Here is a 27612-nt window from a genome sequence, read left to right as displayed (position 1 = left end):
GAAATATTTAATTACGTTTCCTTGGTCAAAGGAAACATATGGGGGCATTTAAATAGTTTATATTAAGAATTCATATTGGTTTTAGCTCTTCTAATATTATTTACTGTATGTTGTTTTGTTGCAAATATATGTGTTATGTGATGACATCATTAGGGTGTTCTGTGTCCTCTTTGGTCAGTTTGGACCCTGCTAACAATTTTGCAGTACTCTTTGTGCATGTGCAACTGAAATACAGGTATATATACAAGTTTATTTAATGATTGACTTAGGATCTTTAATAATTTGTTATTAATTTTGCTGTAATTGTATGACCTAAATTTGAATCCATTCAATTACAATTATTAAGTTGAAACAACAACAGTTAAATAGTAAATCTGAGTTAATTCTACTTGCATCTAGTTACCTTTAATAGTTTCTTTGTTGTTGTTTTTTGATTTTCTCCCCTTTTCTCCCCAATTTGGTATGCCCAATGCGCTCTAGGTCCTCGTGGTGGTGTAATGACTTGCCTCAATCCAGGTGGCAGAGGATGAATCTCAGTTGCCTCTGCTTCTGAGACAGTCAATCCGCGCATCTATCACGTGGCTTGTTGAGTATTACCACGGAGACGTAGCATATGTGGAGGCTCACGCTATTCTCCGCTGCATCTACACACAACTCACAACACACCCCTCTGAGAGCGAGCGCCACATTATAGCAACCATGAGGAGGTTAACCCAATGTGACTCTACCCACCCTAGCAACCGGGCCAATTGGTTGCTTAGGATGCCTGACTGGAGTCACTCAGCACACTCTGGATTCAAACTTGTGACTCCAGGTGTGGTAGTCAGCATCTTTACTTGCTGAGCTACCCAGGCCCCCCTTAACTTTAATAGTTAAGTTAATTCCATATGATCACCAAGTTAAGAGAGCTTAATTACACAAGTTTTGGAAACGCCATTACCCAGTTCAGTTGAGGGAACGAGTTTACCCAATTAATTGAGTAGAGTGAACTTATTAGGGTTTTTATATTTCATAGGGGTTTTAAAGAAACTCTACAAAGAAGTTCTGGCCCAGATTCCTCAATGAAATGGAAAAAACAAAGTCCAGTGTGACAAGAGTTCCAAGATTTTGTGTAAAAACATCATATGCTCAATTTGTGACCTTTATGTGACACAGAAACCTCTAAATGACATATCCACATTCAAAGTTCAAAGGTGACCTTTACAGTCCCGTGAAAAGCTCTCTTAAACCTTTTGGGGCCTTTTAACAGTCTTTTAAGAAAAGTTCTATTCAACTCCACTTCTTTGAGTGTGTGTGAGTCACTTGGAATCCTCAGGGCACAATTCCCACAAGACAAAATTATAATATACACTTTAAAACATTTACACATTATTATAATAAAAGTGAACAGTATGATGAATAATTAGACTACATATGGTTTGGGTAAAATGTCTTAGTAAGCAAATTATGCTGATGTGTTTGGTGAAATCTATTTAAAAGACACTTAATTGTCTTGTTAACGAATAGATAAAATCATATTGCAACACATACTTCTTCAAGTCATGAGTAAACAAATAACATAAGTCATGAATAATTATTGAGTCCACTGCTTAAAAATATTTGGAATCATCAAAATTTTCCTATTTTATCAATTTAAATTTATATTTTTGTACAAGGAGTTTACCTCAAACAAAAGCGCGCGGACCGTTCGTCACGCGCAACGTACGCGCTTACGTCAGACGCCGTGATTACGTCGCGCGTTTGTACGTCTGAAGTTTGAAACTGACGAAGGGACGAAAAAAATATTTATTTAAAAGCTGACGCAAGGGCGCTAAATACAAACGTACTATCAATAAAGTGTTATTTAAAATTCGTATATTTATTAAAACATCTTTAGAGTCAAGGGCTCCTGGTAAATAAAAGTCTGGTGCATTTATTTCATGAAAATAAGTGAAGAGCTAGCTGCTAGCATGCTAACTGCGCAGGTTTAGCAGCCTCGATGAAAAAAATTAAATATATTTGTATTTAACTGAAGATTTATTAAACATTACAGCTGGGTCGAGTCTGTGAATCACGGTATTTCGTTTTAAGGGTATGTTGTCTGTCTAAAATGTGACTTGAGTAAAGATGTGTGTTTGAACTGATTGGAAGTCAGTGGTGTTTCTTAGATGTTTTTAAAGTGCTTGGCAATTGTTTGATTGTAAACACACTCACTAGCTGACATCTGGGTGTTTTTATTGTGTATGAGTTAAATTAAGTGTAGTGTTGTGTATGCTGGACCAGTAATGTAAGGCCTGTGCATGATGGAGATTTGTGTGGAACTCTTGTGTGTACTGTATGTTTGTGTGTGATGTTTCTTTGTACAGGGTGTGTGTGAATATATGTCTGTGTGTAACTTTGTCCATATTTGTGTGTTGTGATTTTCTATGTGCAAAATGTGTGTACAAATCTGTCCAGGCTAGTGGAACTCTACTCAGGTGTGTTTTTGTGTGCAGGATTTATGTGTAACTCTGAAGGTGTGTGTGTGTGTTTCTGTATACAGGATGGCACCTCGATTGCAGCTGGAAAAAGCTGCTTGGCGTTGGGCAGAGACAGTCAAACCTGAGGACATCACACATGAACACATTGAAATAGCATATAGAATTGCAGTGCCAGCGTGCAAGAGAGGGGCATGCAGGTAATCTGGTGGCAACTTGATTTGTTTTTTTTTACTTTATTTTTATTAAAAATGTCACTCATACTGCATATTGAAGCTATTTTATTGGCAGTAATTTTAATTCAAATACATTGTTAATGTAACAAATCTAATTTCATTTCTGTAAGCATGCATACCAGCATGAAAATGTTTTGCTCTCACACAGGAGGAACTGTAAAGGGAATCCAAACTGTCTAGTTGGTATTGGGGAACAGTCCTGGTTGGGTGAAATTGATGAAAATGCCTTCCACAACATCGATGACCCAAATTCAGAGAGACGAGATAAGGTACACTATAATGATTCACCAAAATTCAGTGAAAACCATACAGCAAGTCAAACCATAACTGTCTTTACTAGGGTTGCCAACCGTCCGGTATTATATGGAATCCTCCTGTATCTAAGGGAACAAAATTGTGTTCCATATGAAATTTATATGGGACGCCGTTTGTCCTGTATTTTTGCGTCCACACTTGACAGACGTGGCCAGAGATAAGATCAAAGACAATCAGCACAGGTTTTCTGTTGTGTTTTCAGTCAGAAGCAGGATCGTTTTGTCAAACATACAGCATTCGAAGTGCATGAAAATCATGTCCCTCCATTGTGATCCCAAAAACACAAGTAATTCATGACATTACCTTATATTGCAGTGCTTGTTCTGGAAGAGAGACTCAGCTAAATGACATTTACATTGTAATCCAAGGAGAAATATACTATTTAATTTTAAGTGTCTTCTCTCCCATAAAAATCCACTATAATGCATGACTGCTTAATACAGTACTAAGACTTGTACTGAGACAGTGGGCCTGGATGGGCAAATATTTTTTTTTTTTTTTTTTTGTGATATACTTTTTTTCTTTCTTTCTTTTTTTTTTTTTTTTTTTTACATATTAGTCATATACTGTCAACAAACTGATGACCACAATTTTAAATGGAAAGCCAGTTCGTTGAGCTTTAAAAAACACACACACACACAAAATAAATGGAAATGGCTTAAGCTAATTATGGGGAAGAAAAAACTTGAGAGAAAATATAGACTTGTTCCATTTATTGCAGCTTTGTTCTTTTGGCAAAAGTTAGTGTTTATTAAAAATGAAGATTAAAAGTATAGTTCACCCAAAATTGAAAATTCTCTCATAATTTACTCACCCTCTTGCCATCCCAGATGTGTATGACTTTCTTTCTCCTGCAGAACACAAACAAAGATTTTTAGAAGAATATCTCAGCTCTGTAGGTCCATACAATGCAAGTGAATGGTGATCAAACCTTTGTAGCTCCAAAAATCACATAAAGGAAACATAGAAGTTATCCATAAGACTCCATATAGTGGTTAAATCCATGTCTTCAGAGGTGATATGATTGGTGTGGGTGAGAAACAGATTCAAATTTAAGTAATCTTTTTACCCTAAATCTCAACTTTTACATCTGAATGTCACATGTGCCTGTTTAGTTTCACTTTCACAAGTGAATTTTAAGCTGGAATGCCTCGTATTTGGCTTGTAGAAAATTTCAACCCTAGTCTTTACAGAACATTGTTGCGATTGTGAATGCTCACAGTAGTGATTTTTTTTGTGTGTGTGGTTTTTGATGCCTGATCTTGCACAATCCTTTATGGGAGCTATACCCCCACTCTGAATTGCTTTCTGTTGCAGAACACATTTGTAGGCCTGACGAATCTTGGGGCGACTTGTTATGTGAACACTTTCCTCCAGGTGTGGTTCCACAATCTTGAGCTCCGCAGAGCCCTTTATATTTTTCAGAATTCCAGAGCAGAAGGGCACAACACAGATTCAAGTGAGTACAGGGTGGTTTTAAGCTGTAATCACCCACATGTGATGCATATGTTATAGAACACAACATTTATGCATGACTACAGTGTCAAGTGCACTGTGGTCATCGAGTTTGACTGTTCTCACAGTAATTTTGCTTAGTATTTTTCCTGCAAACTTCAAACTGATCTTTTCAACTGCGAAGAAATCTTAAAGCCTAATTTAACTTAATTAGTTCACATTATTCTGTGTACCGACAGATTATGAGCCAAGGACGATATGTGAACATCTACAGTATCTGTTTGCATTACTACAGAACAGCAACAGACGATATATCGACCCCTCTGGGCTGGTGAAGGCTCTTGGGCTCGACACAGGGCAACAGCAGGCAGGCCAATGAAAGACTAATATGCTTTGCTTGAGTACGCTGTTTACTGTGTAAATGTTTACAAGCCACCTGTTTGCTTTCTTGTTGTAGGATGCTCAGGAATTCTCCAAACTATTCCTTTCACTTCTAGAGGACACACTATCAAAGCAGAAAGACCCAAACCTCCAAAATGTCATCCAGCAGCAGTTCTGTGGACAGTTTTCATATGTTACAGTGTAGGTTATTCTAAGTAAATGTTGTTTTGGCATTTATTTTCAGTTTATTTATTGTGGTCACTCTGAAAAAGAGTTGAAATGGCAAGTTGTCATCACAGTCTTAACCCTTGTGCTGTGTTCCTCATTGGCTACCACTCCTTGTGTTCCTGGGTCAAAATGACTGTCCCACTAAGATTGTTTATATATCTCTCATATTGCAAATATTATCTCAAGGTATTGCATTGGATCTTTTAATCAACTTCTTTTTTAGTAATTATGACAGGTTTCGTACTCTTTTTTTTTTTAAACATATTTTCAAAAATATGTATTTTTATTGATAGAAGGATTAATTCAACTGAACTAATACCGAGCCAGTGGGGGGCACTCCCTGTGGAAACCAAAAAATAAACAAACAAAAATCTTGAATCTTGACTTTACAGTGCATGTAGCTGATCCTATCAATTCTTAAATAATGCTTTTTAATTTGCTGACAAATAAGAACTGTTTCGTTCTCATCATTTGGAAATTTGTTATCACAACAATTATATTCAGAGATGGTAAAACCATAGAAAAGATGAGAGAGACATGTGTTATAGTATATTGTTGGAAAGGTCTCAATTAGTAGAATGCATTGAGCAAATCTGTTTCATTTAGAGGCCAAACTGCAGTGAGTATTAGTGTTTGAAATTCCCACACACACGAAAACATAATAAACAGAAGTGTCTTTTTGTCACGTTTTTCCTTATTATTTCCTGAAAGTAGATCTTGAAGTATTCCTCAAAGAGTGTACATGGAAAGACAATGCACAAGAGGGTGCTCAACACACGATGTGCGTGTGTGTGTGTGTGCACATCTGCACATATCCAAGGACTTTGTGTGTGCAAACACATCAACACGTGCTTATCTAAAGGATTGGGATGCTCCTGAACACTTAATAGTTCTGCATTTTGTGGTCAAATGATCATTCATTTGCAATATCTGGTCATTTCTGACCGGGAACACAAGTGTAACAAAGTGAAATAAAACGCAATCAAATGTAAAGAAAATGGTCAAATCTTTTGTGTTTTCAGATACCATATGTGAACAAAGTCAAGGAATTTTATTCCAATTGGAATAAGTAAAAAGTCATCCAGGTCAAAAGGACAGGAACACAACATAAGGGTTCAGTAAATGTTTAGAATGACTGTTCACACTAAAAGAAATCCTTGTTTCGGTGTACACAATAGATGCAACAAGTGTGGACGTGAGTCTCCACTACCATCTCGATTTTATGAACTGGAACTGAACATTCAAGGACACAAAAATCTCACAGAGTGCATCACAGAGTTTCTGAAGGTAACTACTGACCTACAAACCTAGTGCCTGACTGCTCCAAATATCTTGCTTTTTGTCATACTATTTTTTTTATTTTTTAGATCAAATCTTAAAAGCCTCAGTGTGTTATCTATTTTCCTTACCATGTTTAGGAGGAAAAGCTAGATGGTGATAATTGTTACTTTTGTGAGAGCTGTCAGAGTAAACAGAATGCCACACGGCGAATCAAGCTCCAGAGTCTTCCCCGCACACTCAACTTTCAGCTCATGCGCTTTGTTTTTGATAGGTGATTTTTCATAATACTTCCCTCCTTTTAGCTATTATCAGATGTTTTATTGATGTATTTATATTTAATCATGTTCTTTATCATTCTGTGCTCTCAAAGGCAAAGTGGGCACAAGAAGAAGCTGAACACCTTCATTAGTTTTCCAGAAGTTCTTGACATGGGACCGTTTTTGGAAGGAAAAGGTATACTGCCTTTAATCTGTTGATATGCATCGAAGAATCTCCCTCGAGAGTATGTCATCCTACAATCTGATAAAGTCCAATGAACATGAATTGATGTTTTTTTTTTTTTTGTCTCTGAACTCAGAGGAGAAGTGCATGTATGAGCTCAGTGCAGTGTTGATTCACCGTGGCGTGAGCGCGTACTCTGGCCACTACATTGCTCATGTTAGAGACGCTCATACCAACGACTGGTACAAATTCAACGATGAGGAGATCGAAAAAATGGAGGGCAAGAAACTACAGTTGGGCATTGAGGAAGACATTGGTAAAGAGTGATGCAAGTTGTCTCTACTGTACTTTGGATGATATCTCAGTTTTGCAGCTCCTTGTCAGTGCAGTTACTTTCAGAGATATTCTTACGGTTGGTTTTAGCAGCTCTCATTGCAGTTCAGTCCTGTAGTAGTTTTATTGATTATTTTTTTAATTTCAGCTGAAACTGCCAAATCCCAAACCCGAAAGCCAAAATGTAGCAAAGGCTATCACTGCTCGAGGAACGCTTATATGTTAGTGTACAAACGTCAGACAGAGGAAGGTGATCAAACGGAAACAACCGTTGAAGTACCAGGTAATAAATCAGACTTTTAAAAAAATTTATCATAAAAAAAAGCTTTAATATATTACTTTTTAAGACATTATTGTCGTTAAAAGTTCCTGATTGGCTCAGAATGTTTCCATCATAATTACACTGTACACGGCTGTCTTAGTACCCATGGCAACCCTGTTGAAGCCTTTCTTGAAGTCAGTTTAAAGCAATAGTTCACCCAAAAAATTAAAATTCTCTCATCATTTAGTCATCCTCATTTCATTCCAGATAAGACTTTCATTCTTCTGCAGAACACAAATATTTTTAGAAGAGTATCTCAGCTCTGTAGGTCCACACAATGCAAGTTTTACAGCTTTTGAACTTTGAAGCTCCAAAAAAAACACAAAGGCTGCATAAAATTAATCCATACAACCCCAGTGGTTTAATCCATGTCCAACTCCTTTTTCACTATAAATCTTGACAACATCAGTATCCTTGGCGATCATGATTTCAAGCTTGTTTACACTTCCTAAGGCCATCTAGCGGCTTGCGCATGCATCAAGTACTAGGAAATGTAATCAAGTTTGAAATCATGATCGTGCCTAGAGATTGCAATGACAAGATATACAGTGAAAAAGGAGTTACGTTTTGGTTTGTTTCGCTTCAGAAGATTAAACAGTTTAAACCACTGAAGTTGTATTGTTGGATTTATTTTATGCTGCTTTGTGCTGTTTGGAGCTTCAAAGTTCTGGTCACCATTCACTTGCATTGTATGGACCTACAGAGCTGAGATATTCTTCTAAAAATCTTCATTTGTGTTCTGCAAAAGAAAATCATATGCATCTGGGATGGCATGAAGATGGGTAAACGACGAACCACCCCTTTAAGATGTTGTTCTGTGGTTTGCAGCTTTTCTACAGCAGCTGGTGGACCAGGACAACAAGAAGTTTGAGGAATGGTGCAATGAAATGGCAGACATGCGAAAACAGAGCGTTGACAAAGGCAAAGCCAAACATGAGGAGGTGAAGGAGCTCTACGAATTGTTACCCGCTGAGGACGGTCCGTAAAAATGCCTGCGCTTCAGTTTCTCTGACAACATCAACTGTTAAAACCTATATTTTTTACTTAAACATGCCAGAATTATCTTCAGCCACTTTTTTTTGTTTCACATGTTATCTTACTGTAACTAACAAAATGCTTTTTGTTTTTTTGTTTTTTATATGAAAGCATCAATGCCTGGTCTCCTTTTGTGTTTTAGACCAGTCTTATGAGTTTGTGCCTCTGGAATGGCTGAAGAAATGGCTTGATGACTCCACGGCCATCAAGGAAATTGACAACAGCCATTTCCTGTGTTCCCATGGCAAACTGCACCCAGACAAGATCGGTGAGACCAAAAGAATATCCCTGAAGGCTGCCCAGGTCCTCTTCAACCGTTATGGAGGAGGTCCCAGACTAGACCGTAAGGGCTACATAGTGCTTCCACTTTCAATATATCCTTTCAAACATCTGTGCACTAATCATTTGTTTTGTTTTTTATCTTATACATATATCTTTCCATTCTGGATGGCATTTAGGGTCCTCTCTCTGCCGAGAATGTGTTGCTCAGCGATGTCGAGTGCTCAGACTGAAAAACCAACTGAATGAAGATTACAGAGAGGTCACAAATCTTTCCAAAGCCTCTTTGAAAAGGTATGGGCATTGATCAGCTGCTACTTGAACCAGGATCTCCAACAGATGCAGCTACTGCAGGTCATTAAAAAGTGTTTGTGTGGCTGTGTTGTAGTGATGAGTCGGGATTCTGGATCGGGAAGGCCTCTCTAAGAAGTTGGAGGCAGTTGGCATTAGACCAGCTGGAGGAGGATGAGGAAGAAACCAAACACAATAACAGCAAAGTTAATGGAGAGAAAACCAACAGCCCAGCAGCTAAAGGTACTGATTAGACTAATTAAAGCCTTATTATGTCTAAATCTAAATCTGTTGTTTTCCTTTGCTTTCTGTATATCTTGTCATGCAGCTGTGTTAAAGGGATAGTTCACCCAAAAAAAAAAACATTTACTCAAACTCATGCCATCCCAGATGTGTATGAATTTATTTCGTCTGCAGAACACAAACAAAGATTTTTAGAAGAATATCTCAGCTCTGTTGGTCCATACAATGCAAGTGAATGGTGATCAGACATTTGTAGCTCCGAAAGTCACATAAAGGAATCATAGAAGTAATCCATAAGACTCCAGTGGTTAAGGCCATATCTTCAGAAGCTATATAAAAGGTGTGGTTGAGAAACAGAACAATATTTAAATTGATTTTTTTATTTTTTTACTCCAAATCTTCACTTTTACATCTGAAAGTCACATGTGGTGCCTGTTTAGTTTTACTTTCACCTCTGAAAGTGACAGTAAAAGTGGAGATTTAGAGTAAAAAAGAACTTAAATATTGTTCTTTTTCTCGCCCACACCTATTATATTGCTTCTGAAGACATGGATTTAACCACTGAAGTCATATGGATTACTTTTATGTTTCCTTTATGTGATTTTTGGAGCTACAAAGGTCTGATCACCATTCACTTGCATTGTAAGGACCTACAGAGAATATTTTTCTAAAAATCTTAATTTGTGTTCTGCTGAAGAAAGAAAGTCATATACAGCTGGGACGGCATGAGGGTGAGTAAATGATGAGAGCATTTTTAGGTGAACTATCCCTTTAAGCAGTTGTGGCTGTCTTTTTGTAAGCAGATGGAGGTAAAGGAGATAAGGAAGAAGGGGATGGTGAAGAGATGAAAAATTTTAATGAAGACATTCTCTGTCATCACGGTTAGTTTGTTTTTTGTGATGTTACGTAACATAAAACCAAATCAAACTAACCAAATTCTTTACTTTTTTTAGGTGTTTTTTTGGTCAAGGGTGGCAGCAGACCAATGTATATGAAAGCCTCTATTTGCTATCACTAGCTTGGTTTCCATCCAACTATTTTTGTGCATTTTGAAATTGTGCATTAGAAATCCTGAATGGAAATGCTTGATATGCGAATAAACTCTCAAAAGTCGCTTAAAATGTAATGCATTAGGCAAAGGTGGATTTTCTTGAGTATTGCATTAGTTAAAATGCACATTAAGGTGATGGAAACAATTTATTCGCATGAGCGATGATGTGATTTTACCAGTTGTGCATGTTATTCATGTGTGATAGCTTGATGTGACTGGAACACAATTCTTCGAACATAGCCCTTGACATTCCCAAGTGTTTAACCCACAGCTGTTCATTAAAGTTGGTCCTCACAATCATTAAAAACAGTTTTGAGAGCGGGGGCTCCCAGGTATGCGGAGGCTGGCAGCATATGGGCGCCGCAGCCATTTCAGCTCTCATTATATCAGATATCACACTTATTCTGCAGCATCTCCTAGCAGCATTTAATAAAACGATTGCTCCAATCCTGCAAATAAAACTCTCCCGGAAGCAAGGAGGTAATTCAGCTGCTCCATTGTCATAAGGCAAACTTCCTCAAGATATTGCGCATGACGAAGTGAATGGAAATGCACAACCATTAGTATTTTTTTTTAGAAATGCGCTTCAAAAATGAAGCCATTAACATTACGCCTGATAGCAAAGTTTTATGTTAGCAAATAGGACACATTTGCGGAAATTCTTTTACACAGTATTTACTCTGATGATGAAAAATAAAACATTTTTGAAAATCGAAAAAGACTTCAAAATGCTGACACAGTGTTTTTTGATAATTTATATGTCAATAGCTATGTTTCCATCCAAGTTACGAATTTAAAGGTGCACTCAGTAATTTGTTCCTCTTTAAAAAAAAAAGTTTAACTCCTAAAGACATGAATTGTAATTTTGCAATATATGTAGGAAATCATGACCACTCACATTAAAATGAAGACTCCAGTCATATCAGTAAACTTATAAAAGCTGTTTTATTCTACATGTAGAGGGCCCACGCATGGGGGCAGCCATGTTAGAATTATATGACCAGCTGAATACTACTTGCTTAATCTCAGTATCCGTCCTGTTATTGGACACTTTTACTCAGTGATTAAATTAATCATGGCTGATTGTCAGTACTGCATTTCTACAATGGCATCACACTAACATTGTGCAAATAAAGCAGCTTTTCCATCCCATGTGTTCAAAAGAACAAAAACGTCACTTCTGGAGAAATTGTAGCCACTGTGACTCTTTTATTAATAAAATACTTGCAGTTTAGAACATGCAGACAAAACACTAAAGAACTTTGTCTTATGTCCAGGAGTGACCATGCGTCACACAATTCTGGGAGCACTATGTTTGTGCGTTCCTCCTTCCTTACGTCTTTGCCGTGCGGATCTATAATATAGTCAGTCACATGATTTTTTGATGTGCATCTTGTATTATTACTAAATTCAATAGGAGTTTATTCGGTAAATGTGTTTCCATCATAATTTATGCGCATTTCTTCTTACCGACTAAAAAATTTATCCACCTCAAGCGAGCGTATATGTTTTTTATGTGTATTTTGGTCACAACAGTTTCCATCCAGCAGTTTTTATGTGAAATCCCAAAATGTGCATAAAAAAATGTGGATTGAAACCTACACTTACTAGTGAATGTTCCTCATTTGCGAATGTGACGTTTTCTTCCGCCGCAGGTGGTTTGAGTATACTCGAGTCTGAAAGGCGCCTGGTTTCTACTGAAGTGTGGAATAAACTGCGAATGTATTTCCCCAGAGCTCCAGAGTTCACACACCACCACGAGCCCTGTCAACAGTGCATGGTAACAAACACTTCAAGAAATATAATGAATGTCTTACTATGTTATTTTATCAATGTTTGTTTTGGGTTTTTTTTTTTTTTTTTTTTATCAATTTCTTAATGAAAAAAATTAATATTTGTGTTTCATAGTTCAAAGGTGTAACCATGCTTTAGCATTGTGAAGTGGACACACACGGGCTGTTTCTCAAAATTTATTGAGCTGCCTACATAGAAGGCATTTTAGAAATTTAGAGGATCTCTTAGAAGGTTTTTGGATTTACTGTTTCTCTCAGAGGTTGGAAAGAGAAGGTAAAGAGAATGAGGCTCTGAACAGAATGATGGCCAGTGAGCAGAGGAGCTCACTGCTAAACCTCTTCCAGGAGAAGAACCGGCCCACACTGCAGAAATGGCCACAGGTAATAAAACTTTCCAAAAATGAAACATTCCAAAAGTTGACTTTCCATTTACTCAATGATGTTTTGCATAATTTAAATCGTCCCCGTGCCGAAGAAGTCTTCAGTGTCCTGCCTCAATGACTACCGTCCCGTCGCACTCACACCCATCATCATGAAGTGCTTCGAGAGGCTCGTCATGAGGCACATCAAGACCCAGCTGTTCCCCTCAAGACCCAGCTGTTCCCCTCACTAGACCCACTGCAGTTCGCGTATCGTCCCAACCGTTCAACAGACAACGCCATCGCCACCACTCTCCATCTGGCCCTCACCCACCTGGATAAAAAGGACTTATACGTTCGAATGCTGTTCATAGACTTCAGCTCAGCATTCAACACAATCATTCCTCAGCATCTGATTGGAAAGCTGAACCTGCTGGGCCTGGACACCTCCCGGAAACAGCATCTCCACCGCCACCACACTGAGCACTGGGGCCCCTCAGGGCTGTGTGCTCAGTCGACTGCTGTTCACTTTGCTGACTCACGACTGTGCAGCAATGCACAGCTCGAACCACATCATCAAGTTCGCCGATGACATGACCGTGGTGGGTCTCATCAGCAAGAACGATGAGTCAGCATACAGAGAGGAAGTGCAGCGGCTGACAGACTGGTGCAGAGCCAACAACCTGTCTCTGAATGTGGACAAAACAAAAGAGATGGTTGTTGAATTCAGGAGAGCACAGAGTGACCACTCACTGCTGAACATCGACAGCTCCTCTGTGGAGATAGTCAAGAGCACCAAATTCCTTGGTGTTCACCTGGCGGAGAACCTCACCTGGTCCCTCAACACCAGCTCCATTACCAAGAAAGCCCAGCAGCATTTCTACTTTCTTCAAAGGCTGAGAAAAGCACATCTCCCACCCCCCATCCTCACCACATTCTATAGAGGGACTATTGAGAGCATCCTGAGCAGCTGCATCACTGCCTGGTTTGGGACTTGCACCGTTTTGGACCGCAAAGCCCTGCTGAGGATAGTGAGGACAGCTGAGAAAATCATCGGGGTCTCTCTTCCCTCCATCAAAGACATTTACACCACACGCTGCATCCGCAAAGCAACCAGCATTGTGGATGACCCCACACACCCCTCACACAAACTCTTCACCCTCCTGCCATCTGGCAAGAGGTACCGAAGCATTCGGGCCCTCACGGCCAGATTGTGTAACAGCTTCTTCCCCCAAGCCATCAGATTCCTCAATACTCAGAGACTGGACTGACACACACACACACACACACACCTGTACACCATCCAACTTTTGCACATGTCCAGAGTTGCACTTAATTCATTGTCACTTTATACCTGGCTGCTACCTCAATAACTGCTATGTCCATAGAACACTATTTCATAGTATGTTATGTTTACATTTGGCATTTTTAGAAAGTGTCATCTTTTTGCACTTCTCAGTTTAGAAATGTGTACTGGTCGGCGCTGCACTGTCTCTCACTGTCTCTTACTGTGCCTATTGTCCTGTTTCCTTTTTAGTAATTATTGTACTGTCCTGTACTTTTTGCACACGTTTGCACGTGCACTTTATGTAGGAATGTGTAGGTCTTATTCAGTCTGTGTAGTCTCATGTGGTTCTGTGTTTGTCCTATGTTGTTTTATGTAGCACCATGGTCCTGGAGGAACGTTGTCTCATTTCGCTGTGTGCTGTACTAACTGTATATGGTTGAACGACAATAAAAAAAACACTTGAACTTGAACTTATGTCAGTTTCCAACATAGTGAGTGAAAATATCAGTACTTCATTCTTATTTGCTGCTTAGTGACTTTGCTGACTGTGGTTTGTGTTTTAGGACACAGAAGTTCTGTACATTGTGCCACTTTACTTCGTGGATGAATGGAGGAAATTTATCAGGTAAAGGAAAAATTTTTTTCTTTATTCTTATTTTTCAAACTAGAAAGTTTAAGACTAACTTTGAATGTTGACTTGGCAAAACCTTTCCTGAACGTTTAAAAGTCTTAAAATTTGAAGGTTATTTAAGCCTTACAGACAGACAGATAGGACTTTGCCGAGTTTGGTGGATGTAGCTTGAAAGCTCTTGGAGTTTTAAGTTTGGTCTTAAATAAAAAATAAAATAAAACTTGTGCAAGATTTGTTTTTTTGTTTTTTTTGTTTTTTTTTTCAAACCAGCCTGACAAGGACATATTCACACTAGCACCAGCTTTAATTTTGAACTGGAATGAAAATGAGGCTGTGAGGAATAGACATACAGTCTTTTCAGTGGCATGCACAGAATAAAACTGTATAAAGCTCCTAGATCCCATCTGATTTTCCACAACTCATTGTATACTGAATGCTCTTGGAAACATATTTTTTAAATGTTTTGTCTGCAAAATGATCCAAAAACACTTTAAACTGCAGTACAGCCCATTGAAGAGACAATGCGTCTGTCCCTCACAGCCTCGTTGTCATTCCCGTTAAAAATCAAAGATGCTGCTGCTGTGAATAAGGTTTATACTAGTGGTGCATCGATCAGGAAATTTGAGGACGATACGAGCTCTGATTTTGTTTTTTTTTTTCCACGAAGATCGGCCTTTAAAAGTGCCCTTTGCCACACTGCAAGTTATATTGTGCAGTTAGATGTTTGTGCCCCACACAGTTAAATTACGGTAACATTTTACAAAAAGGTTCCGTTTGTTAACATTAGTTAAGAACATTACTGTAGTTAACATGAACTAATGAACTTAATGTTAGTTACAACATATACTATTACATTTTTAAAATCAAAAGTTGTATTAGTTAACATTAATGCACTTTGAACTAATAATGAACAATTGTAATTTTATTAGCTAACATTACAATTAATAAAGGCTGTAAAAATATATTGTTCATTGTTTGTTCATGATCCCTAATGCATTAACTAATGTTAACGAATGGAACCTTTTTATAAAGTTACCAAAATTACATTAAAATTACATTAATTGTGAATTGCTAGCATTTATTTGCTTTGAAACAGTTATGAATTGTTCTGTTATTAATATCAAAAGGTCATTGTGACATACTGGTAAGCAGTAATGCCATGAGAGCATCACACACAGCAGAGATATGTTAAAAAATAAGAAAAATATATCCATTACAAACTCTAAAACTGCACCATTGAGAAATCAATAATATCTATGATTTATTTACTGTCTTTGGCGTTTTGCTGTAACACCAATCACTAATTATTAAGCAAATGCGTGAAGACGCAGTGCCGTTATGGTTAAAATGTAATTGCTGTGATTTGTGGTAATGTGACCAACATTAAACTGATTTGAATTGGTATCCTCACAGAATAGCGCTGAGATGAGTGACTGATGAGATATTGAGAGCGCGCATGTTTGATTGACACCGCGAGTGAGCATACTGAAGGGAGTGAAGCTGAAAGTGCTCATAATCAGTGTATCATTCGTTCGTTTCATGTTCAATTAGGAATTTAAAATCGGAAAAACAAAAAACTACTTATTTCATTATTCGTTTACAAAACCAATATTAAAAAAACAAATAATGACTTGTTTTTCGTAATTTCGATTTAATGCTCAAATTAAAAATAGGAAATTGGAAAAATAGCCACGGGACACTGAGTTTTGATTATTTGATTTCACTAACATATGGCTTGAATTTTTGATTGAGACATATGGGTGGACCTGAAACGCCCCTTTCTTCTGATCTTTCTTTGTCCTCAATGCTGTGTGAGAGAATAAAAGTTCTCTGCTGTTTAATTGTTCAGATAAATTAATCTCAGTTAATATTAAATGCTTTACCATTTATTCTCCAAAACTTGCCACGTTTATTGCAGCTGAGCTATCTCTCATCAAATAGTCAGACACGGTGCCTACACACAACCGTAAAATGTTCACTGAATGCAGACAGGGTTTCGTCTTCATGCGATTCAGCATTTGGACAATCATTGCCACGTGAAACAATTGATAAGAGCGATAAACACACACAGATCATTAAGGTGTTTATTAAGATTAATCCCTCGCTCCGTATGGCAAATGTCTTCTCACAGTTATCTTTCTTCGTGCCACACAACTTGTTTTATTCATTTATAAGTGGTACCATGTGGTGCAGTTGATCAGTTGGGCACTGGTGGTCCACACTGCACTGGAGAGTTGGCTGGCATTCGCAGTTAGGGTGACCAGACGTCACTTTAAAACTGGGGACAGTCCCGATTTTACAAGTCATGTACCGTGTCACGGTGGACTTACAGTCGGGGCACCTTTTGTCCGAATAATTAGTCTAAGGCAGCTATAGTTTGATTGCTTTAAATAAGCATTTTAAATTGACATCAGTGTATAGTGCGTTTTTGAAATGAGAAATCATCAAAGAGTAAGGAAAGAATCGGTTTATTTTCATTTTCACATATTGCGGTGCAATGAACAAAGCAAGATGCGATTCAGGGAATATGTGAATTATAACAGCTACATCAGTAAATAACAAATGATAAATAATAATAATAACAAATACATTGGAAGATATTATTACATTTGATATTTAATGTAAGACAATAAGTATTTACATGGCAGGGAAGAATACTAATTTCAAGCTCAGATCATTCTGACATCCATGTTTTTTAATGCGAATTTGGGTGGCCTTTACCTACAGGGTCGTATACAAGTTTTGTGTGCCTTTTTATTATCAGACAAATTTGAAGGCTATGCGTAAATGCTGATTTTAAATTCACTGGTCGAGCTTTTGAGAGACGAGCATTCATGAAGTTCCTTTAGCATAATTTCCATGATGAGCAAGTCCCTCACACCTAAGCTCCCAGAGTGGGGTAAAGTTAGTTTTAGGTTCGATCATTTTTGGATATTCGGTTTCTCATACCCGTGCTCTCTGCCGGCGGAAAGTTTCAAGATTTCACACACTTGTCTTGATGTTATGGTATATAAATATAAATGGTATATAATTATAATATACAGACATAAAACACTGCACTCAGAACCATCAGTTGGTGTGGCTGCAGAATTATGGCTGAAAATGCTCCGATGCACTTTCATTGCTTAGCATACAGGTGCTGGTCATATAATTAGAATATCATCAAAAAGTTGATTTATTTCACTAATTCCATTCAAAAAGTGAAACTTGTATATTATATTCATTCATTACACACAGACTGATATATTTCAAATGTTTATTTCTTTTAATTTTGATGATTATAACTGACAACTAAGGAAAATCCCAAATTCAGTATCTCAGAAAATTAGAATATTGTGAAAAGGTTCAATATTGAAGACACCTGGTGCCACACTCTAATCAGCTAATTAACTCAAAACACCTGCAAAGGCCTTTAAATGGTCTCTCAGTCTAGTTCTGTACGCTACACAATCATGGGGAAGACTGCTGACTTGACAGTTGTCCAAAAGATGACCATTGACACGTTGCACAAGGAGGGCAAGACACAAAAGGTCATTGCAAAAGAGGCTGGCTGTTCACAGAGCTCTGTGTCCAAGCACATTAATAGAGAGGCGAAGGGAAGGAAAAGATGTGGTAGAAAAAAGTGTACAAGCAATAGGGATAACCGCACCCTGGAGAGGATTGTGAAACAAAACCCATTCAAAAATGTGGGGGAGAACCACTACGCACAGACGTATGCAAGACATGGGTTTCAGCTGTCGCATTCCTTGTGTCAAGCCACTCTTGAACAACAGACAGCGTCTGAAGCGTCTCGCCTGGGCTAAAGACAAAAAGGACTGGACTGCTGCTGAGTGGTCCAAAGTTATGTTCTCTGATGAAAGTAAATTTTGCATTTCCTTTGGAAATCAGGGTCCCAGAGTCTGGAGGAAGAGAGGAGAGGCACACAATCCACGTTGCTTGAGGTCCAGTGTAAAGTTTCCACAGTCAGTGATGGTTTGGGTTGCCATGTCATCTGCTGGTGTTGGTCCACTGTGTTTTCTGAGGTCCAAGGTCAACGCAGCCGTATACCAGGAAGTTTTAGAGCACTTCATGCTTCCTGCTGCTGACCAACTTTATGGAGATGCAGATTTCATTTTCCAACAGGACTTGGCACCTGCACACAGTGCCAAAGCAACCAGTATCTGGTTTAAGGACCATGGTATCCCTGTTCTTAATTGGCCAGCAAACTCGCCTGACCTTAACCGCATAGACAATCTATGGGGTATTGTGAAGAGGAAGATGCGATATGCCAGACCCAACAATGCAGAAGAGCTGAAGGCCACTATCAGAGCAACCTGGGATCTCATAACACCTGAGCAGTGCCACAGACTGATCGACTCCATGCCACGCTGCATTGCTGCAGTAATTCAGGCAAAAGGAGCCCCAACTAAGTATTGAGTGCTGTACATGCTCATACTTTTCATGTTCATACTTTTCAGTTGGCCAAGATTTCTAAAAATCCTTTCTTTGTATTGGTCTTAAGTAATATTCTAATTTTCTGAGATACTGAATTTGGGATTTTCCTCAGTTGTCAGTTATAATCATCAAAATTAAAAGAAATAAACATTTGAAATATATCAGTCTGTGTGTAATGAATGAATATAATATACAAGTTTCACTTTTTGAATGGAATTAGTGAAATAAATCAACTTTTTGATGATATTCTAATTATATGACCAGCACCTGTACTTAAGGGACCATCTGAAAATATTAAACACAGGCGGTGTCAATCACTCATTCAGTTGACGGGCAAGTTAAACATAAAATATTAAAAGTACACTTTTACATTCCAAATGTTGAAGTAGGTTACCAGTTAATAGACTGAGCTACTACAAGTGAGACTAGTTTTACAGTAAGTCCAATAATATTAATACAGTATTAGATTATTTAAAATAAATAATAATTCACCAAAATGTTATTTCACATTCCAAAGGTTGTAGTAAGTTCCCAGTAGATAGACTGATTTACGACAGGTGAGATTATTACAGTAAATCCAATAATATGAGTACAGTGTTAGGTTATTTTAGGATAAACATAATACAAATTCCTGAAAATGTTTTCACATTCCAAAGGTTATAGTAACTTCCCAGTGGATAGACTGACTAACTGTACAAAATCTCACCTGTAGTAAGTCTATCTACTGAGAAATAACTACAACCTTCAGAAAGTGAAAATAACATTTTGCTGAATTTGAGTTCATTCATTTTTAAAATAATCTAGCACTACTCATATTACTGGTCGTACTGTAAAAATCTCACCTGTAATAAGTCAGTCTGCCCACTGGGAACTTACTACAACCTTTGGAATGTGAAAATAATGCTTTCGTTAATTTTAGTGATTTTGTTTTCATAATATCAGTGAATACTGTACACTCATATGCACAGTCATCACTCTGGTGATCTACTTCAACCTGTGAATTTTATTTATTTATTTTTTTGGTTTGTTTTATTTTTTAAATAACAATGTTTTTTATGATAGAACATGCAAGTTAATAGTCAAATAAATGACTGCTCTAACGCCACTGACATTTTAGTTGTGGGTGGAGTTTTCAGACAGTCCCTTACGCAGACGGTCCCTTATCCCTTAGGCGAATATCCAATGATATAATAACTTTACCCCGCAGTTAAACGTAAGTCTATGTCTTTACAATGTAGGCATAAGCTTCAATAGTCTTATGAATGTATGTTTTTTTTTTTTTTTTTTTTTTGTCATCTCATTTAAAACCATGCCTTTTCAAACCGGAACAACTTCAAAGACAGCAGGTTTATGTTTAGGGCTGTCGGATAAATCTGACTATTTGATTAGAGAGAGCTCAGCTGTAATAAACGTGGCGAGTTTTGGAGAAAAAATGGTAAAGAATTTAATATTAACTGAGACTAATTCATCTGAACAATTAAACAGCAGAGAACTTTTATTCTGTCTCACAGCATTGAGGACGACGACGGTGCAGGTTGACCAATCAGAAGAAAGGGACGTTTCAGGTCCACTCATATGTCTGAATCAGATATTCAAGCCATATATTAGTGAAATCAAATAAGCAAAATGCACAGTGTTCCGTGGTTATTTTTCCAATTTCCTATTTTTAACTTGTGCATTAAATCGAAATTATGAAAAATGTCATTATTTGTTTTTTAATATTGGTTTTGTAAATAATGAAATAAGTCGTTTTTACGATTTTGAATTCCTAATTGAATATGAAATGAACGAATGATACACGGATTGCTCATGATCGCTCAAACAGTCTCTATCGCTCAACACACTGTCTGATTGTTACGACTCATGTTACATCACCTACACTCAGATTTGTATATGCATGTTTATTTGTTGTTTAATTCGTTTTTAAACCCGTTTGCAGTCTCTTTATCCTCTCCATGCTCAGTGCAGCAAGTCGTAATTACTCTAGAAAATGGGCAACTTAATATTCATACACGTGTAATTCTTACACATTTGTAAAAATATACCTGCATATTCATCTGAATAACAGCATGTCTAAAAGTTTAAATTCATGAATACTTGGAATTGCCAACATTTCACACTCCAGAGGTCACACTGTCATGCATCAAGGGCTGAGAAAGCAGTCATTCATTAGAGTAGCAGTGTATGTGTGATTTCCTGCGTGCTGCAAAAAAAGATCGGCCCTGATTCTAGGCACGATCGGCCAATCACAGACTTAAGACGAATATCAGCCAATTTAGATTGGTGGCTGACCGATCTGTGCACCCTTAGTCTATACGGTCAGAGATCACTTTATTATTTATTTGTCTTAAATAATTGTCATGTGACCTGTTATTCCTTAAACCACCACAGGAGGCCAGCAAAGAGCAACCCAGTGTCCAGTGTAGGGAACAGTATCCTGCTTTGTCCTCATGGAGGCTTCATGTTCACTTATGACTCCATGCTGCATGGTGATGCCCAACAGTGAGTATCTCATACCTGAGCTCTCAAACAAATCATAGAAAGTGTCGGAACAGTCATACTAAACTTATAAACACATTGTGATCGGTACACATTCGATTAATTAAATTATAACAACCTACCAGAAAACAAACCCACGCATTGCAGCAGGTAAACAACATCACCAAACAGTTACAAATCCATGAGGAGAGTTATTATTGAATGTTATTTCTTTACTCACTGAAAGTGGCATATGGACATACAGTACACGTTCTATGGCAAGCTTCGAGGGAATAAATAAGCAATCACACACTTTCACGAGATATGAATCGCTTCCTAAATCACTCTTTTACAGTTGTTTATGCGAGCACTACATGAGAGGGATTAAGAGAGAGAACGTTGTAATGAGTCAGTATGTTTAGCCGCTTTTCCACCATTGGGCAGAACGGTTATGAGCACGGTACGGAACAGTTACAGTAGCATATCCACTTGAGCATGGTTCGGCACGACACGATTATAAACCGCTTTCGGCCCGGAATTCTCACCACGGTTAGCTAACCATACTCAACCGTGCTGCTGTAATGGCTTTAGTACGTGGCGACTCGTTTAGTGTATCTTCATGATTTTATTATGATGGTTTAACTAGTATTGTAGACTTCATTTATTTTTCTACATGCCTTTTTCATCAGGGAAATAGATTACTGGCTCATTTAAACTCAAAATGCATCAATATATTCTCATATACTATTTTCATATAATACTTATATAATATTTTGTCAATAAATATCCTTTTTAGCTAGTCTGGGAACTTTTACCTTTCTGCATGTTCGTGTCCAATGGTAAACACAAGCCCTCAGCAAATTATGGTAAACTTCACTCCTTTTTCTCTATTCTTTGCTTTTTGAGGCATGGTGCGTGTCTTTGCTGTTTGTTAGCAGAGTAAAACCATGGAAAAAAGCAGTCCTAAAAACTGGAATATGCGATCATCCTCCATAGCGCGCCGCACTCGCTCCAATGTTTACCTCTGACGGCGTCTCCAAAAGACGGATCTGTTACGTACCACAGTGGGAAAAGAAATCTTGACTGCGTTTTGTGATGAGAACTGATTGGCGCAGTGGTGGAAAATCGGCTTTTGTCACCCCTCCACCATTCTAAATCGGCAAGTGTCTCATACCGCCGACTGAAGAGAGCGAGATCTCAGGAAAACACATGGCAAGTGTGACACCCTCAGCCAAAATCAAGTTGTTTTGTGTCTGCTAGTGTGACACCGGGTAAAAAGGAGCAGGCCTCTGAATGGAGAGGTTTGCTATGCAGAGTTTTAGGTCTGAATGTTTGCTTGTGTTTGTCGATGCACAGTATAGCTCTTCTCTGGCCTGCTGAATGGGATTTGATCAGCAGAATGTTTCTTGTGGACCAGGCCATCTCCATATGTAGGATTCATGACAGAACTCAAGACAATGGCAATGTGCAATACAAGACTCAGCCAGGTAAGACGAGCCGTCTATATGCAGTCAGTATTTTCATAGAGGCATTACACTGGTGAATGAGGTGTCTTGATTATAGACACATTGATTATATATCTCATATAAAAATGTTTGCATCCCTTCAGATTTGTGTCGAGAATGCAGAGAGGGCTTCATATTCCAGCAACAGAGGGATATGCGGGAGTATGCACAGGCCACGGTTTACATTAGAAAAGTCATTGACAAGAAAACGGTGAGCCTTCTCATGATTTAAACACTATTTAAGTGTTCTCAATTATTTTAGACCAATTTCAAATACACCATTTTTAAGTAAGATTTTAGAAAAACTTGTTTTTAAACAGCTCAATACATTTTAAGATTAACACAATTTGCTTGAAGTATCAGTCGGGTTTCAGAAACAGTCATTGCACTGAAACGGCATTGTTAAAAGTGGTGAATGATCTTCGACTGAATACTGTTAATGCATCAGTCCTAGTCCTTTTGGACCTAAGTGAAGCCTTCAGCAATGTAGATCACAGTACTCTGCTTAACAGACTTGAGAACCTCATAGGCCTCTCAGGCACTGTCTTAAATTGGATCAGATCATACATTACTGGAAGGCATTTTTTTGTAAAATTAGGTGACTATACCTCGACAAAACATAACATATTATATGGCATTCAACAAGGGTTAGTTCTTGGACCACTTTTATTTTCATTGTATATGCTGCTGTTGGGAGACATAATTCATGAACATGAGGGGAAACTACCATTTTTATGCTGATGACACTCATCTGTGTATCTCTGTAGAGCTCATTGACACACAAATGTTAAAAAGATTGTCTGAATGGTTGTCCAACATTCTATTATGGATGAACAAACTTTTTGCATTTAAATTAACATAAAAAGAGATACTTATTGTTGGCTCAAAACATGAGAGGGAAAGAATTGAAACTGCACTAGGTACTCTGGCTTTACAGTCAAAGACAGAGGTGTAGATTATTGGTGTCTTTCTAGATTGTGATCTGAATTTTAAGTCTTATACAAATTGCTTTTAAGACTTGTTTTTATCATCTTAGAAATATTGCACAAATTTGACCCTTTGTTTCACTTTATGATGCGAACAAATTTATTCATGCTTTTATTTTTTTCCCGCATCGACTAATGTAATGCATTTTATACTTGCTTACCCAAGAGTTGTATAGATATGCGGCAGCCAGAGTGCTTACAAGATCCAGGAGGAGAGACCACAATTACACCAGTTTTAGCTAATTTGCATTGGTTCCCTGTTAAATACAGGATTGATTTTAAGGTTCTTTTAATGGTTTTTAAAAGCACTTAATGCTTTAATACCGTCATACATTTCTAACTGTTTATCAAATTATGTTCTCGCAGTTTGAGGTCTTTCGATGAAGAATTTCGTACATACTGTAATGTAAATCTTAAGAGATCTGGTGAAGCTGCTTTTAGCCATTATGTGCCAAAAATCTGGAATGCTTTACCAATTGAAATTAGAGCACAAAGCATTTACATTTTTAAAAAAGCATTTGAATGCATATCTTTTCAAACTAGCTTTTGATTAATCTATTTGATGTTTTTTTATTGATTATCATTATATTCAATTTGTATGTTTATATTAAAACTAAAATTGTTTTTAATTCAATTTTTATTTTTATTTTTTTTATTTTTTATCTTTGTAGTTTCATTTTTATTGTGATGATTTGTTTGACTTTCTCTGAAATGTTGAATTCTGTGTTTTTATTCTACCAACTGTGAAGCACTTTGAGCTGCATTTTATGTATGAAAGGTGCTATACAAATACAATTTATTTTTATTATTATTTAGGAAAATACTGTTCAGATGAATTAATGGATTCTGTCTGTTTGTCTGTATTTCTCCATAGATGATTAAGGAATCTGCCCCTGAGTTCAGTGTGAGTGGGTCAGATGTTGAGGATGAAAGAGACGAGCCAAAGATTGATGGAGAGAAAGATCCAGACTTCAGTGAGGTGCAATAAAAAAATATTGCCCAAAACATTCATTGTCTGTCCATCCATCCATCAATCCTTCTTTTCATTCCCTCCCTCCCTCTTTACTTCCTACCTTCCTTCCTTCCCTTCCTTTTTCCTGTCTTTCTTTGTTCCTTCCTGCCTTCCTTTCTTGCTTCCATTTTTCTTCCTTTCCTCCCTCCCCTCCTTCCATTCTACCTTTTTACCCTAATTATTTTGCTCTTTCCTTCCTTCCTTCCTTCCCTCCCTCTTTCCTGCCTTCCTTTCTCCCTTCCTTCCATTTTCCTCCCTCCATTCTACCTATCTACCCTCATTCTTTTGCTCCTTCCATCCTTCCTTCCTTTCTTCCTTCCCTCCCTCTTTACTTCCTTTCTTCCCTCCAGTTGCCTCCCTTCCTTCCTTCCCTCTCTCCCTTTTTCCTTTCTTTGTTCCTTCCCTCTTTTCTTCCTTTCTGCCTTCCTTGCATTTTTCCTTCCTTTCCTCCCTCCTTCCTTCTATTCTACCTTTTTTTTTCCCTTGCTCTTTCCTTTCCTTCCTTTTTTGGCTTCCTTTTTTCCTTCCTTTCCTCCCTCCCTCCTTCTAATCTACCCTTTTACCCTAATATTGCTCCCTTCCTTCCCTCCTTCCCTTCCTCCTCCCCTCTTTCCTTCCTTTCTGGTTGCTTCCCTCCCTCTTTACCTACTTCCTTTTTGGCTTCCTTCCGTTCTCCTATCCCTCCCTCCCCTTTTTCCTTCCTTGCCTTCTTCCTTTCTTCCCTCCCTCCCTTTTTCTTACCTCTTTCCTTCCTTTCTAACTTCCATTTTCTTCCTTCCATTCTGCCTTTCTACTCTCTGTTGCTTCTTCCTTTTATTCCTTCCTTTCTTCCTCCCCTCCCTCCCTCTTCCCTTCCTTTCTTCCTCCCCTCCCTCTTTCCTTCATTTCTTCCTTCTCAATTGTGAATTCCTTTACATATTAGTTGCTCACCACAACATTGGCTTATGATCCTTTTCTCTTCCTGTACATCAGTCTGAGGTTGGAGCCAAACGTCAGAAGCTGGATGAGACCGTCTATCTATCCACGGCCGTGATGACGGTCTCCGCCAAGTCAAGCATCAGAAGAAGCACAAGGCACAGGAAACTGCGTGGGGAGAAAGCCCTCATTGTCTCTGCCAACCAGACACTCAAAGAGCTAAAGATCCAGGTCTTTTTGTACAGCAAGAATGTAAATCTGTATTTTTACATTTCTTTGTATTGTCTCTCATGTAATGTTGCTTGATGTATCCCCAGATTATGCATGCATTCTCTGTTGCTCCGTTTGACCAAAACCTGTCCATAGAAGGACGCTGTTTAACGGACGACTCTGCCACTCTAGGAAGTCTCGGAGTCATCCCAGAAAGCATCATATGCCTTAAGGTAAAACCCTCAGATTATTGGTAAGATTAACATTTAGAATTATTCATTTGTCAGACGATTTTATCTAAAACAATTTACGGTACGTTGAAGCAATACATTTTATTAGTATGTGTTCCCTGGGAATCAAACCCATGCCATGACCTTGGCATTGCTAGTGTCATGTTCTACCACTGGAGCTACAGAAAACAGCAGGACTGGAGTACAATATACTCTTTGCCTTTGTTATGTAGACAGATGCTGTTTCAAACATAGTAAGCTGCCTACCAAGACATTATTTTAGTGGATCAGAGGCTCATTCTGTAAGACATATTGCTTGACTTTTCTTGTGCATTGACAGGCTGATGAACCAATTGCTGATTATGCTGCAATGGATGATGTTTATCAAGGTGAGCTCTTTCAACACATTGAATTGTCAATCCACATAAGCCTTATCTCTCTCTTAAACATGTTTGGCTGTATTTTTGTTGACGTTGAAAATTCTTTTTTCAGTCTGTATGCCTGAGGAAGGATTTAAAGGTACAAACACACTCATCATTATCACTCATTATAATTTCTGACATGCATACTAAACTTAAGAATGAATTTGGATGAGAATATTATCTAAAGTTTTTGTTTCCTTTTATTCAGGCACTGGGCTGTTAGGACACTGAGGGAAGCTCCAAATTTGAAACAATGCTGATAATGTCAGAGCAAGGATAAAGCTTGAATTAGTCATAGATGTTCATTGTTGGGATGAAGTTGCCATTTTTTGTTCATTTTATTGTTTTTTGTTTTTGAATGTTGCAACAACTTCAAAAGTGTCTTTTTGCTATAAAACATCGTGCTGGCTTTTAATATTGAAAGATGTTGATGAGTTCTGCAAGATTTTGTGGTCATACCTACCATGACTGTGAAAATACGGGTCGAGATTTCTTCAAAGGACGTTCCATTTCGATGGAATTCCTTGTTGTTTTGTTGCAATGTCATGTTCAGAGATTATGGTCTGATCAGATTGTTTGTGTTGAACAGTAAATCTCTGTAAATCTTGAGACTTTTTTTGTTGAAAAGAAGCTTGTGATGGCACTGCAATAGAGCTCGTACATATTTAAGAATGCATGAGCAACATAAATATTTAAAAATTTTATTTGTTTGGCTTGTGTAAATAACCTTGCCAAAATACAGCAGTATAGAGAACTCTAAAAAGATATGGATCAATAGAAAACGCTTCCAAAAGTGGGAAATATTACTATGTTCCTAAGTAGTTTAGACATGTTCTGCTACTTGAAATCTTAAGCAGGCAGTTGTGTGAACTTTTCTGTATGTTCTTTCATATGGGCAATAAATATTCTTTTTACATCTTCAGATGTGTACTGCATGTGTGGAGCAATTACAATTGTGATACACATCTAAGAATTATTATTTGGGATTATTTTTCATAGGAA

General features: G+C 37.8%; 1 protein-coding gene across 6 annotated transcripts; it reads left to right on the top strand.

Annotated features, from left to right (window-relative positions):
* Positions 1-1731: 1731 nt before the first annotated feature.
* On the top strand, positions 1732-27532 carry LOC127427715 (ubiquitin carboxyl-terminal hydrolase 48-like). 6 transcript variants are annotated; one of them, XM_051675492.1, is made up of 28 exons: positions 1732-2071; positions 2522-2656; positions 2841-2961; positions 4325-4466; positions 4702-4829; positions 4920-5044; positions 6250-6358; positions 6490-6623; positions 6723-6805; positions 6930-7109; positions 7275-7409; positions 8277-8426; positions 8626-8826; positions 8942-9056; positions 9151-9296; positions 10100-10177; positions 12003-12127; positions 12399-12521; positions 14351-14412; positions 21244-21354; positions 22687-22817; positions 22940-23046; positions 24696-24800; positions 25806-25979; positions 26066-26191; positions 26529-26577; positions 26681-26707; positions 26819-27532. In XM_051675492.1, the coding sequence occupies exons 2-28, from the start codon at positions 2523-2525 to the stop codon at positions 26839-26841; spliced, it is 3144 nt and encodes a 1047-aa protein (XP_051531452.1). In that variant the 5' UTR covers positions 1732-2071; position 2522; the 3' UTR covers positions 26842-27532. The 6 variants fall into 6 exon arrangements, with proteins under 6 accessions (XP_051531452.1, XP_051531451.1, XP_051531453.1 ...); XM_051675491.1 differs by having other exon boundaries at positions 10097-10177; XM_051675493.1 differs by lacking the exon at positions 12399-12521 and having other exon boundaries at positions 10097-10177.
* The last annotated feature ends 80 nt before the right edge of the window (positions 27533-27612 follow it).

Source organism: Myxocyprinus asiaticus, chromosome 37 (genome assembly GCF_019703515.2).
Source record: "Myxocyprinus asiaticus isolate MX2 ecotype Aquarium Trade chromosome 37, UBuf_Myxa_2, whole genome shotgun sequence".
NCBI lineage: Eukaryota > Metazoa > Chordata > Actinopteri > Cypriniformes > Catostomidae > Myxocyprinus > Myxocyprinus asiaticus.
This window is presented reverse-complemented; position numbering and strand designations above follow the sequence as displayed.

What these genes read in the sequence shown, in the direction of transcription:
- LOC127427715 (XM_051675491.1), top strand. Translation starts at nt 2,523, where the DNA reads ATGGCACCTCGATTGCAGCTGGAAAAAGCTGCTTGGCGTTGGGCAGAG. An exon ending in AGGAGGTCCCAGACTAGACC is followed by an intron (nt 8,827 to 8,941) that starts GTAAGGGCTACA and finishes GATGGCATTTAG; the next exon opens with GGTCCTCTCTCTGCCGAGAA. An exon ending in GCCTGAGGAAGGATTTAAAG is followed by an intron (nt 26,708 to 26,818) that starts GTACAAACACAC and finishes CCTTTTATTCAG; the next exon opens with GCACTGGGCTGTTAGGACAC.